This window comes from Zalophus californianus, chromosome 14, assembly GCF_009762305.2.
Source record: "Zalophus californianus isolate mZalCal1 chromosome 14, mZalCal1.pri.v2, whole genome shotgun sequence".
NCBI lineage: Eukaryota > Metazoa > Chordata > Mammalia > Carnivora > Otariidae > Zalophus > Zalophus californianus.
In genome coordinates this window covers 55,318,380-55,338,488 of record NC_045608.1, presented here as the reverse complement: position 1 = coordinate 55,338,488, position 20,109 = coordinate 55,318,380, and the positions used below count along the sequence as shown (strand labels likewise).

At 36.8% G+C, this 20,109-nt stretch overlaps 1 protein-coding gene across 15 annotated transcripts in view; it reads left to right on the top strand.

Annotated features, from left to right (window-relative positions):
- Positions 1-20,109, top strand: part of NOL4 (nucleolar protein 4) — a 412,809-nt gene that overhangs the window by 281,646 nt on the left and 111,054 nt on the right. For 11 of the 15 annotated variants that reach the window (XR_003517122.2, XR_003517123.2, XM_027577285.2 and 8 more), the window contains 2 exons: positions 15,109-15,288; positions 16,009-16,200. Coding sequence is in view for 13 of the 15 variants with exons in the window: in XM_027577285.2 (XP_027433086.1) it covers positions 15,109-15,288; positions 16,009-16,200 (372 nt within the window). In the remaining 2 variants the exon portion in view is untranslated. The remainder of the gene's footprint in view (positions 1-15,108; positions 15,289-16,008; positions 16,201-20,109) is intronic. The other 4 variants (XM_027577287.2, XM_027577286.2, XM_035724043.1 and 1 more) reach the window with 1 other exon arrangement.

Below are 20,109 nucleotides of genomic sequence, written 5' to 3'. Positions count from 1 at the left end.
ATCCAGTCAGTTTTGATTCTCGGTTATTGAATTTTTCATTTTGGCTTGGTAAGTTTTTAGCTCTTTTATCTCTGTGGTAAGGGACTCACTCATGTTTTCTTTGCTTTTCTCAAGCCTAGCTAGTATCCTTATGATTGTTGCTTTAAATTCTGGATCAGGCACATTACTTATATATGTTTCAATTAGGTCCCTGGCTGTGACCTTTTCTTGTTTTTTTCTTTTGGGATGAATTCCTCCATCTTGGCATTTTGTCTAGGTCTCTATTTTCTTCTCTGTGTTAGTAAAGCCTGTTAGGTTTGCTGGTCCTGAAAGTAATGGTTTTATGAAGAAGCAGTCACATATTGTCCAGGGTCTGACACTTCAGGAAGGGGGCAGGGGAGGGAAATGGCACTAGCCAGCTCCTTCATTCCTGGAGAGGGGAATTTGCACTTGCTGCTAGCAGGGAAGCCCTCCCAGAAGAGTGAACAATTTTCCCTCTGGTGTCCCAAACGTCCTTCAGATCACTGCCTTCACACTGTCCAGGCTGCTTGCCTGCCTGGAGCAGAGCAATGCACTTTGGTCTTTATCCCAGCCAGGCCTGCTGAGTTTTAAAACTCCAAACTTTAAGGACCTGGTGTGGTGAGACCTATGCTGGTCATCTGGAGGACAGTCTTACCACATCAGGACTGATGCAAGTTTGACCCAGAAGTGCACTCACATCAGAGTGCAATATCATGGGTTTTGCAGTGAAGCCCAGTAAAGAGCCAGTGGTGTTCAGGTTAACCACCCTCAGCAGGTGCGTCTACACCTATGCTGAGGGGTGGGGGAGGGAAATGGCACCTGCCAGGTCCTTTTTCCCTGGAGAGGCAATGCCATCTCTTTCAGATGCTGTCCACGAAGGGGGAACCATCTCTCCCAGTGTGTCTTAGGTGATCCTCAGATCATTGTAGTGCTCTATACCAGTCTCAGTGCTCTATACCAGCCATGCTCTCGACCTCTAAAACTAGTCTCTGAGCCCCACTGGTTGCAAAAACTCATGAAAGTCAGCCCCCCTTGTTTTCCAGTGTTTTCCTTGTGTAATTTCCTGTGCACTCTTCTCTCTCTCTCTCTCCCCAACCAGGGCCCTCTCCCTTCTACAGTACCTGTGATTGATCCATTTCTCCCCCAAACCATGTCTCTGCACCTCCTACCTTCCACGATGTGGCCTCCTCTCCTCTTGTTGTGTTTGTTCTGTCAGTCTTCAGATCGATTTCATGGGTATTCAGAATGATTTGATATTTATCTAGCTGTGTTTGAGGGATGAGCAAACCTAGGGTGCTCCTACTACACCATCTTAGCTCCTCCCACCCGAGGAAGGTCTTTATTAACTCTCGCTTAAATGTTTGGTAGAATTCACCTGTAAAGCCATCTTGGTTTTAAGTTTGTTGGGAGTTTCCTATTATTAGTAACACAAGTGGATCAGTAATCCATCTGTTTAGATTTTCTATTTCTTACTGATCCAGTCTAGGAAGATTGAATGTTTTTAGGAATTTATCTATTTCTTCTACATTGTATAATTTGTTGGCATATAATTTTTTGAAGTAGTTTTACATAATCCTTTGTATTTCTGTGGTGTTGGTTGTAACTTCACTTTCATTTGTGATTTTGTGTCTTCTCTTTTCTTAATAAGTCTGGTTAAAAGTTTGTGCATTTTATCTTTCCAAAGAACAGTTCATTTCTATTCTTTTAGTCTCTTTCATTTAATTCTGCTTCATTCTCTCTTATTTTTTCCTTCTCCGAAAAACTTTGGGTTTTGTTCTTCTTTTTCCTTTAGGTGTAAGGTTAAATTGTTTGAGATTTTTGTTATTGTTGTTTCTTGAGGTGGGTTTTAAGAAACAAAACTTCTTAGAACTGTTTTTGTTGCATCCCAAAGATTTTGTTGTGTGGTTTGCATTTGCTTTTGTCTCAAGATATATTTTTAAAGATTTTATTTATTTATTTGACAGAGAGAGACACAGCAAGAGAAGGAACACAAGCAGGGGGAGTGGGGGAGGGAGAAGCAGGCTTCCTGCTAAGAAGGGAGCCCGATGTGGGGCTCGATCCCTGGACCCCAGGATCACGACCTGAGCCGAAGGCAGACGCTTAATGACCGAGCCACCCAGGCACCCCCAAAATTTTTCTGATATTCTTTGATTTCTCCATCGACTTATTAGTTATTTAGTAGCATGTTATTTAGCCTCCGTGTATTTTTGTTTTTTCCTTGTGATTGATTTCTAGTTTCATGCCATTTGGGTAAAAAAGATGCTTGATTTGATTTCAGTTTATTTCAATAAATTCAATTTATTAAGACTTGTTTTGTGGCCTAACATGATCTATCCTGGAGAATGTTTCATGTGCAGTTGAGATGAATGTATGTTCTGTTCATTTTGATAGAAAGTTCTGTAATCTCTTAAGTCCATCTGGTCTAATGTGTCATTCAAAATAACTGTCGCCTTATTGATTTTCTGTCTGGATGATCTATCCATTGATGTAAGTGGGATGTTAAAATCCCTACTATTATTGTATTACTGTGAGTTTCTCCCTTTATATCTCTAATATTTTCTTTATATATTAGGTGCTCCTACACAGGTGCACAGACACTTGAAAGATTATGTCCTCCTTTTGGATTGATCCCTTTGTGATTATGTAATGCCCTTCTTTGCCTTTTATTGCAGTCTTTGTTTTAAAGTCTATTTGGTCTAACATAAGTATTGCTACCTGACCTCTTTTTTTTTTTTTTGTCTATTCAGTCACCCTGTGTTTTTGATTGAAACATTTAGTCCATTTACATTTAAAGTAATTGTTAATAGGTATGTACTTATTATCATTTTCTTAGTTGTTTTTGTAATTCTTCTCTGTTCCTTTCCCCTTCTCTTGTTTTCTTCCCCTGTGATTTGATAACTCTCTTTAGTCTTATGCTTAGATTCCTTTATCTTTATTTTTTTGTGTGTCTATTACAGGTTTTTGGTTTGTGGTTGCCATTAGGTTCGTATATAACAACATATGTATATAGCAATAGGTTCATATATAACAGTGTATGTATATAGTAGTGTATATTATGTCGATGGTCATTTAAGTTCAAATACGTTCTGTATACACTACATTCTTACTCTGTCCCCTTCCTACATTCTATATATATGATGTCATATTTTACATCTTTTTATTTTGTGTATCCCTTAACTAATTTTTGTAGATATAATTGATTTTACTACCTTTGTCTTTTAACCTTTATACTAGCTTTATAATTGATCAATCTACTACCTTTACTATATATTTGCTTTTCCCAGTGAAATATTTTCCTTTCATATATGTATATTTTTTTAATTTATGGCCTTTTCCACTGAAAGAAGTCTTTTTAACCTTTCTTTTAAGGCTTGCTTAGTGGTGATGAACTGCATTAATAATTCCCCCCCCCCCCCCAGTCTGGGAAACTCTTTATCCCCCTTTCAGTTCTTAATGATAACTGCTAGGTAGAGTATTCTTGATTTTATTTTTTGTTTGTTTGTTTTTTGTTGTTTTGTTTGTTTTGTTTTGTTCCTTTAGCACTTTGAGTTTATCCTGCCATTCCTGTCTAGCCTGTAAAGTTTCTGCTGAAAAATCAGCTGTAATAGTCTTATAAGTTTTCTCTTGTTATGTAACTATGTGCTTTTCTCTTACTGCTTTTAAGATTCTCTATTTTTAGTTTTTGACATTTTAATTATTATGTGTCTTGGTGTGGGCCACTTTGTGTTCATCTTTTTGGGGGCTCTCCATGCTTCCTGAACCAGGACATCTGTTTCCTTTCCCAGGTTAGGGAAGTTTTCAGCTATTATTTCTTCATGTAAGTTTTCTGCTCCATTCTCTCTTCTCCTTCTGCAACCCCTATAATGTGAATGTTAATATGTTTGATATTGTCCCAGAGGCCCCTTAACCTGTCCTCATTTTTAATTTTTTTTTTTTTTGGATGATTTCTACTACCCTATCTTCCAGATTGATGGTCCATTCTTCTGCTTCCTCTAATCTGCTGTTGACTTCCTCTAGTGTATTTTTCATTTCATTTATTGTAATCTTCAGCTCTGATTGGTTCTTTCTTATATTTCCTACCTTTTTGCTGATGTTTTCATTGAATTCATCCATTTTTAAGTCTGGTGAGCATCCTTATGACCATTACTTTAAAATCATTATGAGTCAGACTGCTTATCTCCATTTTAGTTATTTTTTCTAAGGTTTTATCTCAGTTTTGTTTGTTCAGAACATGTGTTCTGTCTCCTAATTTTGTCTGACTTTCTGTGTTTGTTTTTATGTATTAAGTAGGTCATCTATATCTATAGCTCCTGGTCTTGAAAGTAGTAGACTTATGTAGAAGGTATCTTATGGGGCCCATAATGCAATCTCGTCTGGTCACCAGAACCAGGTGCTCCAGGGGTGTCCTTTATGTAGGCTGTGTGCACCCTCCTGTTATGGCTATGCTGATGAGCAGGGCTCACTTCAGTGTAGCTGGTTGCAATGACCAGCTGTAAGTACTGTGGGCACACTGCTGGGCAGTGCTGGCCCCAGTGTGGCTGGCTGAGAAGCCCAGCTATAGATGATGTGGGCAGGCTGGTGGGTGCAGTTAGCCCCTAGTGCAGCTTGGTGAGAAACCAAGCCACAACTGTTGTGGGTGTGCTGATGGTTAAGACTGCCTGTTCCCCACTCCCCCATCACTGGGGTAGGGGTTACTTTGGAGGTGTTTTGGTCCTGGCCAGGACTACTTGCTGGATGTGGCATGACAGTAGTGACTTTGGGAGGACTCTGGTCCCCACTGAAGCTGCCTGCCAGGTATGATGGGTGGGAAGCTGTTTTGGAGGGGTACTTGCCAGCTGGGCATGTTGGGTGGGGCAGGTTCAAAGAACACAGGGCAAGTAGTACTAGCCAAGTAGATGGAGAGTCTCAAAACTACCTTCCACTAGCATCTGCCAGTTAGGCTAAAAGGCAAGAAAAATGGTATCTGCCAGTACTTTCATTCTGGAGAAAGTTCCTAAAGTTCCCTACCTTTCCAATGCATGCCTAAAGTTAGTCAATAAATCTTCATGTACAACCCAGTCACTTTTCAAACTGCTGCCACTGTGCTGTGTCTAGGAATGTGTGAGATAGCATGCTTACCCTTTACAAGCAGAGTAGTGGAGTCTTGGTTTCTTATACTCATCCAGGTCTCCTGGAGTTAAGCACCCCTGATTTTTAAAGCTTCCAGAGTTAAGACCCACTGTTCTTCAAAGCCAGACTTTCTGGGGTTTTGTTATCCTGGTGCAGATCCCCTGTGCCAGGGATGACTAATCTAGGGATTAATTCCCTTACTCCTCCAGGGGGACCTCTTGTCTGTGATAGTCCTCCTTGCCAGGCTGACCTCAGATGATACTAGTGCATGCCAATTGAGAGAACCACTGTGCTAGCCAACATACATCTTGAAGAACAGGCTTGAAAAACTTGTATTATTTTGAAGTACCAAAGATGTAGCTTTAGTTTTAAAATTATTAAGTGAGAGATTACCTTTCAGAGGTTATGATGAAAAGGAATGATATTGAAATAGCTAAAATTTCATGAGAATTTTCAAAGTAATTGTTAAATTTGGTTCATTATTGAACAATGTCAAGATGAAATGTCAACTGTGACTTATTTATCCAAAAACTGTTTAAGATTAATCTCAATCATTGGAAAGCATTTACACAATGGTAAATCAATAAACCAAATAATAAATACCAGTCCATGGTTATATAAATGGATAATTGCAGATTTGAATGCAATTTTAAGTAATAATACAGAGATGTCTTGTGAAATATGACATTTCAACTACCAGGTGGAAAAATCTTTTTGACAAAACAAGTGAGAAATTACAAATGCCTAATTTGAGATATATGAAGACTATATCATTTTGTTTTCTTTATATTTAATAAGTGATTGAAAGAAAACTCAGATAAAATATTAATGGAATATGAAAAACAATAAAAGAAGGGACCTCCATAGACGTTCTGACACTGAAAAGTAACTGATTTGTAATAAAAATTTTCAGATCTTACTAAAGGCAGTATTTAGGAGTAAGAAAAATATAATTAATGATGAAGAATGAATTATATTAACACAATAGAAGATTTAAATTTCATATTGAACTTAACAGAGTATACCAATATTAAGAAAACATAATCTCATAAAATGCCACTTTAATGAAGACAATCATTCACTTCACAGGAAAACTTGAAATGCCCTAAAAATTCATAGGTTAGACATGAAGAGAACTTGATTAAGGGTTTTCTCAACAGAAAACGATGTAACAATCACATGATATTGGCAATAATTAATTTGAAGTGAGTCATAATTTTTTTGTTGGTAAAGGGTCTTGTCTTAATGTTGGTGGCTGCTTACTGATCAGGGTGGTGGATGCTGAAGGTTGAGGTGGCTGTGGCAATTTCTTAAAATAAGACAACAGTGAAGTTTGCGAATTGGACTCTTCCTTTTACAAACAATTTATCTCACATGCAGTGCTGTTTGATAGCATTTGACCCAGAGAACTTCTTTCAAAATTGGAGTCCATCGTCAAACCCATCAGTGCTTTATCAACTGGGGTTTTTTTTAACAGTCTAAATCCTTTGTTGTCATGTCAACAGTCTTCACAGTGTCTTTACTAGGAGTAGATTCCATCTTAAGAAACTACTTTCTTTGCTCATCCATAAGAAGCAACTCATCCATTCAAGTTTTATCATGAGATTGCAGCAATTCAGTCATGTCTTCAGTTTCCACTTCTAATTCTAGTTCTCTTGTTATTTCTACAACATCTGCAGTTATTTCCTCCACTGAAGTCTTTTTTTTAATTTTTTATTGTTATGTTAATCACCATACATTACATCATTAGTTCTTGTTGTAGTGTTCCATGATTCATTGTTTGTGCATAACACCCAGTGCTCCACGCAGGACGTGCCCTCCTTAATACCCATCACCAGGCTAACCCATCCCCCCACCCCCCTCCCCTCTAGAACCCTCAGTTTGTTTTTCGGAGTCCATCGTCTCTCATGGTTCCTCTCCCCCTCCGACTTACTCCCCTTCATTCTTCCCCTCCTGCTATCTTCTTCTTTTTCTTTTTTCTTAACATATCTTGCATTATTTGTTTCAGAAGTACAGATCTGTGATTCAACAGTCTTGCACAATTCACAGCACTCACCATAGCACATACCCTACCCAATGTCTTGAATCTCTCAAAGTCCTTTATGAGGACTGGAATCAACATTTTTTTTTCTTTTTATAGATTTTATTTGAGAGAGAGAGAGCAGGGTGAGAGGGTGGGCAGAGGCAGAGGGAGAGGTAGTCTCAAGCAGACTCTGCAATGAGCATGGAGCCCAATGCGGGGCTTGATCTCCTGACCCTGAGATCATATCCAGAGCTGAAATCAAGAGTTGGATGCTTAACTGACAGCCATCCAGGCACCCCTGGAATCAACTTCTTATAAACTCCTGTTAATGTTGGTATTTTAATCTTTTCCTATGAATCACAAATGTTCTGAATGGCATCTAGAATGGTGAATCCTTTCCAGAAGGTTTTCAATTTACTTTGCTCAGATCCATCAGAAGAATTGCTATATATGGAAATTTAACTTTATGAGATGTATTTCTTAAATAAGTCTTGAAATTCAAAATGACTCCTTGATCTGTGGCCTACAGGATGGATGTTGTGTTAGGAGGCATAAAACCATTGGTTTTATTGTACATCTCCATGAGAGATGAAGTGACTAGGTGCATTGTCAATGAATAGTAATGTTTTGAAAGGAATCTTTTGTTTTTTCTAAGTCTCAACATTGGGCTTAAAATGTTCAGTCAACCATGATGTAAACAAATGTGCTGTCATCAAGGTTTTGTTTTTCCATTTATAAAGCAAAGGTAGAATGGATTTGGCATAATTCTTAAGGACCCTAGGATTTTCTTAATGGTCAGTAAGCATTAGCTTCAACTTAGTCACCAGCTGCATTGACTCCTAACAAGAGAGTCAGTCTGTCCTTTGAAGTTTTGAAGCCAGGCATTGACTTCTCTCTAGCTATGAAAATCCTAGATAGCATCTTCTTCCAATATAAGGCTGTTACTTCTTATATTTAAAATTTGTTATTTAGTGTCGCCACCTTTATTATCTTAGCTAGATCATGTGCATAATTTGCTGCGGCTTCTACATCAGCACTTGCTGCTTTACCTTGCACTTTGATGTTAGGGAGATAGCTTCTTTCCTTAAACTTCATAAACCACTCTCTGCTAGCTTCAATGCCATTGGAATTTTCATGTGTCTAAATAAGTTTTATTTAGAGTTAGGGCCTTGCTCTGGATTAGTCTTTGGCTTAAGAGAAAGCTGTGGCTGGTTTGATCTTCTCTACAGACCACTAAAACTATCTCCATATCAGCAACATTATTGTTTCACTCTCTTATTATTCATGTGTTCCCTGGAATAGCACTTTTAATTTCCTTCAAGAACTTTTTTTTTTTAAGATTTTTTATTTATTTGACAGAAAGAGACACAGCGAGAGAGGGAACACAAGCAGGGGGAGTGGGAGAAGGAGAAGCAGGCTTCCTGCTGAGCAGGGAGCCCAATGCGGGGCTCAATCCTAGGACCCTGGGATCATGACCTGAGTCGAAGGCAGACGCTTAACGACTGAGCCAACCAGGTGCCCCTAAGAACTCTTCCTTTGCATTCACAATTTGGTGGCACAAGAGGCCTCACTTTTGGCCTGTCTCCACTTTCAATATGCTTTCCTCACTAAGCTTAATCATTTCTAGCTTTTGATTTAAAGTGAGAGACATGTGACTCACTTGACAGGCCATTAGAAGATTATTAATTGGTCTGATTTCAATTTTGTTGTTATCTTAGGTAATAGGAAGGCCTGAGGAGAGGGACAGAGATGTGGCAACAGCTGGTCAGTGGAGCAGTCAAAACACAAACACTTTCTCAAGTTCACTGTCTTTTATGGGCATGGTTTGCAATGCTCCAAAACAATTACAATAGTAATATCAGAGATCACTGATCGCAAGTCACCATAACAATTACAGTAATGAAGAAAAACGTTGAAATAGTGTAAGCATTACCAAGTGTGACACAGAGACACAAAGTGAGCTTAATGCTGTTGGAAAAATGATGCTGATAGAGTTGCTTGACACGGTTGCCAAAACCTTCAATTTGAACTACCCTCCCCCCAAAAAACCTCACAATATCTGTAAAATTCCATAAAAGTATGTCTGTCCACCTCTTAAATCTCTTGTAATGTGTCACTTGTTTTTCTGGTGTCATTTATTGCAGAACCAAAGTCAGTTGTCCTATATAATGTCTCATAATTTGGGTTTGTCTCTTTGCTTTCTCTGGTGTCATTTAACTTGTTATTCTATCTGCCTTATTTCTTGTAAATGGAAGTTAACCCTGGGCTAGTGTTTTTCAAATTTGAGAGAGCATTAGAATACCCTAGAGGGCATGTGAAAACATAGATTGCTGGGTCTAGCCCCAAGGTGTCTGATTCAGGTGGTCTTGGATGGGGGCCAATAATCTGTATTTATAATAAGTTCCCAGGAGATGCAGTCACTGCTTATATAACAAGCACTCTTTGAAAACCATTGCTTCTAGACTACTCATATTTTTAATGATTCTAAGATTGCCCAATATATTTAGTAATCAATAATATATTTTTAAAAGCTGACTGAATTCAGTAAAGTTACAAAATACCAAATATACAGAAATCTGTTGTGCTTCAACTATACTTCAATTAAAAACTTATTTCTATACATTAATAACAATTATCAGAAAGAGAAATTTAGAAAACTATCTCATTAAAAATTACCTAGGAATGAGCTTAACCAAGGAGGTGAAAGACCTATGCACTGAAAAGTGTAAGACATTGATGAAAGAAATTAAAACTGATACAAATGGAAAGATATTCCATGCTGATTGATTGGAAGAAATAATATTACTATCCCAAGTAATCTAGAGATTCAATGCAGTCTTATCAAATAAATAAAATTTATTTAGACACATGAAAATTCCAATGGCATTTTTCATAGAAATAGGAAAAATAATCCTAAAATTTGTATGGGCCCACAAAAGACCCTAAATAGCCAATGAAATCTTGACAAAGAAAAACAGAGCTGGAAGCATCATGCTCCCTGATTTCAGTATGTACTACAAAACTATATTAATTGAAACTATATAGTATTGGCATAAAAACAGACACACAGATCAGTGGAACACAATAGAAAGACCAGAAATAAACCCATACCTATATGGTCAACTAATTTGTGACAAAGCTAAGAACAGACCATGGGGAATGACAGTGTCTTCAATAAACAATGTTAGGAAAACTGGACAGCTTTTGCTTTATGCAAAAGAATAAAACTAAGCCACTACCTAACACCAAGTACCTAAATGAACTTAAAATGTTTTAAAAGACTTGAAGTAAGACATGAAACCCCATAAGAAAATATAGGCGGTAACTTCCTTGATGTCTGTGTCGGTGATGATTTTTGGATTTGACATCAAAAGCAAAAGAAACAAAAGCAAAGGTAAACAAATGGAACTACCTCAAACTAAAAAGCTTTTGCACAGTGAAGGAAACCAATGAACAGGAGAACATACTTGCAAATGTTGTATTCAATAAGAGGTTATGATCCAGAATATATAAGAACTCCTACAATATCAAATCATTTTTATATACCTGAAACTAATATAATGTTTGTCAATTATAACTCAATTAAAAAAGAAGTAACTGGCAAATTTTTAAATTGCAATTTAAAAATTAAATTATCTTCTGTACAACTCTAACATATAAGCAATCACTTATTCAGAAAACATTTATTACCTTATCCCCACTATGTGCTTGACATTGTGCAAGGTTTTAAGGATGGAAAAGACGTGGTCTCTGAGTGACCCCAACATCAACTCACTCTTAGGCTGTGTGAAAGATGGACATATAAGCTAACTTGTATTATATTTCATGATCAGTGCTGTGACAGAGCTACATACAGGCTATTATGAAAGCATGGATGCCTGCCACTCAATTCATGAGAATCTTACCTTATTTAGGGCATGATAAAGAAATGAAAGGTTTGTTTTTATTTCCCTTGGCTATATATATCACAAATTGCCCCTCTAGCCTCCGCTGGGTCTCCTATCAAGCACTATGGATGGTCTTGCTCTCTGAGCCATTCTGTGCTCTGACCACAGAGTAAGCAAACAGATTATGCTTTCTTTCTAGGGCAGGGAAGTGAGGTTTCCTAGGTCCAGAGCTGGCAGTTCTATTAGGGTGGTAAAAACAAGAAAAATAGAAGTGCAAATTTATTTTTCAAGAAGTCTTTGCTAAGGAGAGCCACAGGTTATCTCAAGAGGAAAAAATGGAATATGTAATCAAGGCAAAGATATACTTTTGGCCCCATGAACTAACACGTGTGTTATGAGAATAAGCAAGTTTTCATCTTCTATAGGGCCTAAGTGGTGATTCCTTAACATTTTGGTTTTTTTAAGATTTGATTTGCGGGCACCTGGGTGGCTCAATCAGTTAAGCATCTGCCTTCAGGTCAGGTCACAATCTCAGGGTCCTGGGATGCAGCCACGCATCAGACTCTTTGCTTGTTAGGGAGCCTGCTTCTCCCTCTCCCTCTGCCTCTCCCCCTGCTTGTGCACTCTCTCACTGTCAAATAAATAAAACCTTTAAAAAAAGATTTAATTTGGATTTTTTCAATTTATATCTGGAATATGAAAATAATTGCTCCTGAAACTAAGTCTTCTTAGAGTATGGTCATCCAAAGTTCTTAATAAAGTAAGGTAGGTTTATGGTGTAGAGACTGCAATATTTTATGTGGGTTGTTAAAAGACTATAGTAATTTTTATGACTTCATTCTAGATTATCATCCCAATATCCATATTCCCCATTTTTTAAAAAAGGACTTTATTTTTAGAGCAGTTTTAAGTTCACAACAAAATTGAGAAGATGCAGAGATTTCCATACACCCCCTGCCGCTATGCATGTATAGCCTCCCTCATTATCAACATCACTTACCAGAGTGGTGCGTTTGTTATAACTGATGAATCTACAATGACAAACTATAAACATCCAAAGTCCATGGTTTATATTAGGAGTTATGGTGGTGTACATCCTATGGGTTTGTACAAATATATAGTGACATGTATGTACAATTATAGTATCAAATAGAGTATTCTCAGGGCCCTGGAAATTCGCTGTGCTCCACTTATTCATCCCCCATCCCCCACAAACCCTGGCAACCAGTGATCTTTTAACTGTTCATGGTTCTGCTTTTTCCAAAATGTTTTATAGCCCAAATCATACAATATGTAGTCTTTTCAGATTGGATTCTTTCACTTAGTAACAGGTATTTGGTGTTCCTTCACGTCTCAATTAGCTCATCTCTTTTTAGTATTGAATAATATTCCCTTATCTGGATGTACCACAGTTTATGCATCCATTCACATACTGAAGCATATCTTGATTGCATTTGTTTTAGCAATTCTGAATAAAGCTGCTATAAAATCCCTGTGCAGTTTTTTTGTGTAGACATAAGTTTTTAACTCAGGATAAATACCAAGGAGCATGACTGTTGACTCATACGATGAGTATGTTTAGTTTTGTAAGGAACTGCCAAACTGTCTTCCAAAGTGGTTTTACCGTTTTGCATTCCCATCAGCAGTGAATGAGTTCCTGTTGTTCCACATCCTCACCAGCATTTGATGTTGATGTTGATATTCCAGATTTTGGCCATTCTAATAGGTGTATAGTGGTATCTGATTGTTATTTTAATTTGCATTTCCGTGATAACATATGATGTGGAGCTTCTTTGAAATGTCTATTTGCCATCTGTTTATCTCTTTTGGTGAGTTATCTCTTAAGGTTTGGGGCCCATATTTTAATCAGGTTGTTTGCTTTCTTATCATTTAGTTTGTAGTGTTCTTTGTGTATTTTGGCTAACAATTCTTTATCAGAGGTGCCTTTTGTAAATATTTTCTCCTAATCTGTGACTTGGCTTCATCCCCCCATTTTTTAAGACCAAATAATTTTGTAGAAAAGGGGACACTGCTGACAGTCTTAAATGCTATTTCTGTAGAGAACATTTCTTTGTTGCTGTGAGAGAAGAAGTAGAGGTCATGTGTTGGTGCCTATCTCAGTCTAGCTTGAAAGAAAATGCAAATTAACATGAGAAGTAGAGAACAATGATAGTGTTTAATTCTGTGTCAAATGTCATAGTATATTAAGACTTCACAGTTTAGAGAAACATTGAAGGAGACTGAGAAAGAAGAGGGAATCTTGGTGGAAATTGAATTTACTTGGACTGGCCTTGAAAGCTAGTTAATAGTATCTTCAACAGTGAAAGAGGCAGGAAATGACACTCCAGCTGAGAAACTGGATTCAGAGTTATACAAATTTCAGTTTATATTAAGGAAAAATTGATTATGTTTTAGATTTAGATTCTCAATATTCTCAGGTCTGTAAGACTGGGTCTTCTTTACCTAGAGGGAGTAGAGGTGTAAAACGATGTCATTCCAAATGGTTCTGTTTATAGCAGACGGCAAGGTTGTGTATTTCACGTGGCATGTGGAAAGAATATATTAGCCCAACATATTTGCATTCAGTGTATTGTAACATTTTTTAAAATGTTGCACATTGGCATTAAAAATATATAGTATATTTTTCAAACCTATGGAATATTTGCCTTACATTTTTTAAGGTAAATCTACCTTGTTAATAATTTGAAATACTATAATATTACAGTAATATAAAATATGTTTTTTAAATTTTAACTTTATTTTTTATGTCAGGGATCTATTCTACTTTTATTATTCTTCCTCTGATTATGCAGTAATAAGATATTACCGTGATCCTTACAACATACTACACATATGTTATCGCACATAGGCATTTTTGAACACCACTGATTTAAAATTTCCCATTGTGAGGTTCTTTCAAAAGTATTTTACTTTTTTGATTTGAGGATGCTGCTGCTGTTTACAGAGATATCTATTTCACTGAGGTCACCTATGTATCTAAATTCTCATATGTGAAATTTGGGTTGTTAATCTGGCCTAACCATGATTGATTTCTGTACCACTCCAGACACAGTCTACTGTTATTTAAGATTTAAGCAAAGAGAAAATGAAGGGGGATGGGGTGTAGAAGAGGTAGAGTATCACACAGCTGATGGGTTAATTTCAGGCACAGTTGAATCTATAATCTCAGATGATGTTATTAAGAGTCTATTCTGCTTAGGCTTGCTGGATTCAACTTGATTTCAGTTACCCAGAGGTAAAGTTGGGGCACAGCTGGGGTAGAGAAGGTTGCTGCCCGGGGATTGGCACTCTCACCTAGGGGAGCAGAGGCTGTTTCTGAAAGGCAAAGGTGCTGTATGGACAAAGAAGTAGGAGATACCACTGCAGGACCCATGGTTAGTCTTGAACATGGTTATCGAAGTTTGTGAGAACTGTGCCGGCTGGCATTCATCTTCCATTAAGCATTAGGAAGCATTAAGCTTAACGTGATTCAGAGTAAACCTGGTTCCTTTTTTCTAGACCAAAATTCAGTGCCATCCTAAGACTCACAGACAATTTAAAAACTGATTTTCAAGACTTTGTCTTATAATTAGCACCCCTAGCATCAATATTTTGTGTAGTCCTTGTTGGGCAAATCAATTAAATATATCCACCCCTCAGTTTCCTTATCTGTTTAAAAAAAATACTGATACAGTTAGATTGACTAACCTCTGAGGTCATTTCTGTTTCTAAGAATATATGATTCAATGATTCTCTCACAAAGGTGATTACAGGTTGATTTTTCTTTTTTTTTTTTAAGTATGTATATTGAGTGGAAACTGTCTTTGCTCTCAAAAAGCTAAATCCAATAGAACTTTCTGCAGTGATAGAAATGTTCTCTGCAGCTATTGAGCACTTGTAATGTAACTGGTGTGACTGAGGAGATGGATTTTTCATCTAAACTTCATTAATTTTGATTCAAATTAAAATAGCCACAACTCTGGGATTAACTTCTTTCAGCAAGATTTTTGAGAAACCATTGAAATTAAAAACAGAATTTATATGCTCTGCGATAAACACAAAAACAGCAATTTGCCCCTTTCTTTTCAGTCTCCTGCACATAGCTACTCAAGCTACGACTCTGGCAAAAATGAGAGCGTAGACCGAGGTGCCGAGGACCTATCTCTAAACAGAGGAGATGAGGATGAAGATGACCATGATGACCACGACGATTCTGAAAAAGTGAACGAGACAGATGGCGTTGAGGCCGAGCGGCTGAAAGCTTTTAATGTGAGTCCGGCCACCCTCCCTGTGTGGCTTACTTTTGACCACTTCACTTTCATGTTGTTGCTTGCTGGTAAATGTGGATATTCTAGAGACATGTCTGTTAATTTACAGAAGGATTTAAAAAGTACATGAAACACTCTTTGCCAACCAGACACCAGAATTGCTGTGTTTTGTTTTAGAATTTTAAAGCCAAATGTGAGCTGAAAACTGGATTTGTGTTGTGTGAGTATGCATGTTTACCTAGTGGATGAGGGGGCCTCAGCTTCTTCCTCGGAAGACTATGCCTGTCTTCAGTTATTTCTCTTGCCTTCCTGGCTTATCTAATCATGCATGACAAAAGAGTCCATTGTTTTCAGAGATTAGTGCACTGTGCAGCATAGCAATGTAGCAGTCGCATTTATCATTAATGGAGAATTTGATGGGGTGCTTAATTGTCACAGTCTACTGTTATTTCCTGATTTTTTTTTCCTACACGATAGTCTATACTTTTCTGTCTGTCTGTCTGTCTGTCTGCCTCTCTCTCTTTTTTCTCTCTATTTTTTATCCAACCATTTAGAAAGCCTTTAAAGGGTGTTTGCTTAAAATTTCTGGCTTTCCATTGCAAAGTTCTTCAGTGCATAAGGCAGAAAAGAGTATTTTCCTATCGGTAATCAAGACAGGAAGCTAGGAACAGCAGACAGCAGCCCTCCAAACCCTTCTCCTCTGTCTCCCTCTTGCCAACAGATGTTTGTCAGGCTGTTTGTAGATGAAAACTTGGACCGAATGGTCCCAATCTCTAAGCAGCCCAAAGAAAAGATCCAGGCTATCATTGACTCATGCAGGCGACAATTCCCTGAGTATCAAGAGCGTGCCAGAAAACGTATACGTACTTACCTCAAGTCCTGCAGGCGGATGAAAAGAAGTGGTTTTGAGATGGTGAGTTTTGAATCAAAACACAGCCCTAGATTCCATCAAAATCCCACATGTAAACCATGACACTATTTTTTTTTTCATCTTAGTGTCTTTTTTATTTTTTCCATAATGTCAGGTCCAAGGGGTTTTTGTTTGCTTGTTTGTTTTTTTCCCCTTCTCCTTTTCATCTTTCTGAAGTATTTATCCCCTTTGTTATTCAATGAGGAATACCTGGTGAGACCAGCACTCACAGGCACACACGGTACCATGTCACAGGAGATGAGGGGGATCTGAGTTAAAAACCAATGAGAACCAGGATCTCATTCGTGTTTGTTTTCTGTCAGTACTGAAGCAGATATAAGGTTAATCAAGTCTTCAACTGAAGCACAGGTTGTTGCTTTAGATGGTATATGAAAATGGCTTTCTCTAACCAAAGGAAATGGATGGATCCACCTAAATAATACTGTTTTCATACCAGTGTTTAATAAGTAGCAAGCCTTGAGAGTAAAGATCAGGGAATGAAAATCCTCATGTGAAAAAGAAGGCTTTGTTGTACTCAGTGTATTTGTGTACTTGTGGATGGTAATATGAGCTTTTCTATTCATCTAGGCTTTACAGATGGATGAGATTATGTTGACATTAGTTATTTATGGGTGGAAGTCAGATATCAGTGGTTTTCCAACTTTATTCTATTTCACCTTGCACTAATTGCTATTCCTAGAAATAGTGTATATGTTTACAATGTATTTTTTTAATTTTTGTTTTTTATGTATGAAAGCAGAAATGTATTAGAAATTTTCTGAAGCCTTTTTTTTTTTTTTTCCTTTCTTGGCTCCATCAAAGCCAAGACTGCTGGTGTTTGTGATCAGTGCCTGTCATGTGTTAGTTGTAATGGAGTAGTGTTGGTGAAGCTAGGAGAGGTTTCAGAGATGTCATATAGGAGAAATAGGTTCTTAGATTTCAATGAAATGACAAAAGCAATAAATCCACTATCTACTCTCAATTCTTCTTCACTGGCTTCTAAAAATACCTTCAATATTTTTTTCTTTTTGAGAGAGAGAGAGCGCTTGTGCTGGGGGGGAGGGGTGGAGGGAGAAGGAGAGAGAGAATCTTAAGTAGGCTCCACACCCAGTATGGAGACCAACATGGGGCTCAGTCTCATGACCCTGAAATCATGATCTGAGCCTAAATCAGGAGTCTGATGCTTAGCCCTTTGAGCCACTCAGGTGCCCCCACTTTGATATTCTTTAAAACAGCATGACTTTATAGAGAGGCAGTCTGCCTAGATAGTACCAACCACAAGGTTCAGTCCCCAGAGAGCCTGGTTTGGAGTTCTGGATCCACCACGTTGTAACTGTGTGACTGGCACGTTACTTCAGCGACCTGGACTCAGATGCCTCTTCTAGAGGTGTTAACTTCTAATTCATAAAGTTGTGAGAATTATATAAGTTGTCACTTGTAAAGCTCTGCAAACCATTTCTGACACATAGTAACCACTCCATACATCTTAACTGTGACAATATTTTCAAATATTATTCAATCTATCATCCGATAAAAGCTTCCCAAAATGTTTGTATTAAACAATCACAGAATACTCCATTTAAGTACTTGTTTACGTCTCAGAATAATAACTATATTGAAGTCAGAGTTGGTAGTGCATAAGTCATTTTAAAATCAAAATGGCATTTCTGTGCCTGATCAAACTAAATTATGACCGTAGAGGTATAGGAGAGGAGGGTTTGCTTGAAGAAAATAAAGCTATTTCTCCCATTACTGAATTATTTAAAAATTATTATTACCTACTCAATAGAAGAGAGATGACAGAGAGAGGGTATCTAAACAGGTATAAAAGCCTAGAGTCCCAGCATTGACATTTGGCTCAGAACACTCGGCAGCTGATGTAAAATTGCAATTGAACCTAAATATGTCTCATTCAGAATACAATGTACAATATTTACTTTTCTTTTTCAGTAACAATAAAGATGATATCCTATACCAAGGTTTTTATTTTAACAGCATCTGGCATTTCCATTTTTGGAGATATTTATTTGGAGATTCTTTGGTAAAATTTATTTTCCATTAATTATTCTTTATGAGAAAAATTATCATGTAAAATTCTTAATTTCTCTAAGGCATATTTGAAACTTTCACAGGTTTTTCTATTGCTTGTATTTATTTACTTCAATATGGGCATCTATTTGTTGTATACCCTGTGCTATGCATAGAGAAGAACAAAAGTTGACTAATTCAAAGTCAAGGAGTTTTACAAACTAATCACAAAGAAATACGCTGTAAAGAAATGCTATTTTAATTAACTTTTATTTTTTATTGATTCACTTGTTCATTTATTCATTAATGTACATACCATTCTACAAAGTAATAAGCAGAAATATTAGAGATTTCTAACCAGTTATTTAGGAAATATAACATGTTCCCTGATATTATGATTCATTGAGGTGACAAGTTGTGGGAAGTGAAATACCTAAGTAATAATATAAGGCCTAATATAATTAAATGTTAAGTGAACAACATGAATGAAAATTTTTATCATAGGTTAGGGTTTTTTTTATACACAGGAATATTCTAAAATAACAAATCTACTGTTCAGTTGACACTTGGAATCTTGATTTTTTTTTTTTTAATGTATTACTTCACTGTCATGGGGCATGGGGATGATTATGTGTCATTTTGAATACTTATCCTTATCTAGAACAGATAGGAAAATGTATGACTAGGGCAGATAGTAATTACAACTAAATATTGTATGTGAATATTTTTCCCTCACTTTTAAAAATTTGATATAAAATAATATCCATAGTTTTTTTAATTGAAACAGCATTAAATAAAAAACCTTTCTTCTATTGTGTTTTGTGTAGGTAGACATGGAAAAAAAGTCTCATTTTCAGCATGTAGTTGTTTTTACCTACAAATTATTCTGCAATACTTAACAGGTCAACAAGTCAAAATAAGAATTTTTTAATATATTTGTAAAATGAAATTAAGTGTAGGATTATTTGGGGTTTTTAAATTTTTATTTATTTATTTGACAGCATAAGCAGGGGAAGAGGGAGGCAGAAGGAGAAGCAGGCTTTCCATTGAGCAAAGAGCCAGATGTAGGGCTCCATCCCAGGACCCTGGGATCATGACCTGAGCCAAAGGCAGATGCTTAACTGACTAAGCCACCCAGGTGCCCCATTATAGGTTAGGATAAGTGTAGAATTATTTGGTAGGAGATTCCATCTTATAAAATGAAAGTGGCATTCAACAAGCTTATCTCTTCCAGTTATTTGGGGTGTCTAAGCCAGAAGACTCTTTAAGTAGAGTGAAACACAAAATACTGAATTATGTTTTGTGTTGACTTTAAGAAATTCAAAGAGGTAATCCCATAGAAGTGGTTCATCACAACATATATTAGTTGAGAATGTTGGCATTCACTTTTATTAATTTCCCACTGTCATTAATACAAAATATATGCATGGTTAATAATAATTATCCCTTAAGATTTACATGTCAACATAAATACTTTTAATTGACTTCACTGAATGTATACAAATATTAGAGTACATATTTAAGCATTTTTTTATTTCGCTAGAATTATCAAGACCCCACAGATCTTGATTGCTTAAGTAGCCACAATTTCATGCCATCACTCCAAATAGTCTCTGTAATGGGCTAAGTACAATAACTTAGTTATATAACTATAACTATATTATTCTATATTCTATATTCTTTTCGTACACTTTCACCAATTCACTGCTACTAATCCTTTCAAATCATAAAATCCTCAGTGTTGAATATCAAAGGGCATGTTTTATGAAAAATCTCATAAGTTTGATCCAGAGTACTGTTTTAATTTTCATTAGATTTTTAGAACCCAGTGAATGAGTTAAGCAGACATTAAATTAATCCTTTAACAAATATATCCAATTGTTA